General features: G+C 58.6%; 1 protein-coding gene across 1 annotated transcript in view; it reads right to left on the bottom strand.

Moving 5' to 3' along the window:
• Positions 1–194, bottom strand: part of IGBP1 (immunoglobulin (CD79A) binding protein 1) — a gene marked incomplete at its 5' end in the record, with an annotated part of 3,330 nt that extends 3,136 nt beyond the window's left edge. Inside the window, one exon of the mRNA XM_009872369.1 lies at positions 1–194. This exon is cut by the window's left edge and continues 118 nt beyond it. Within this exon, the coding sequence (XP_009870671.1) occupies positions 1–194 (194 nt within the window).
• Between the last annotated feature and the right edge of the window lie 142 nt (positions 195–336).

Raw genomic sequence — 336 nt, 5'->3', positions numbered from 1 at the left:
GGGGACGTTGGAAGTCGCCGAGCCCGTAGCTCTTGCAGAGCTTGAGGAAACTCCAGAACTGGGCGCGGGCACTCTCCAGGTGCTCCAGCCTCTTGCTCAGGTCCACCTGCTTCACGGTGAGGGCACCCAGCAGGGCAGGCACCAGCAGGTACCGCAGGTCGGCCGAGGCGATCTCATCCAGCTCCTCATTTTCACTGTGAGGGGAAAGAAAGGATAACAGAGTTATCCAACCTGCCAGGTTGGGAGGCACCTCAGGGATCACCTAGCCCAGCCCCCTAAGGTAAAGATAGACAGTTTAAATGGGCTGGCCCAGCACCTTGTCAAGCTGAGCCTTAA

This window comes from Apaloderma vittatum, unplaced genomic scaffold, assembly GCF_000703405.1.
Source record: "Apaloderma vittatum isolate BGI_N311 unplaced genomic scaffold, ASM70340v1 scaffold43316, whole genome shotgun sequence".
Taxonomy (NCBI): domain Eukaryota; kingdom Metazoa; phylum Chordata; class Aves; order Trogoniformes; family Trogonidae; genus Apaloderma; species Apaloderma vittatum.
Note: the sequence above shows the minus strand (reverse complement) of the source record. Positions and strands in the feature narration are given on the sequence as shown.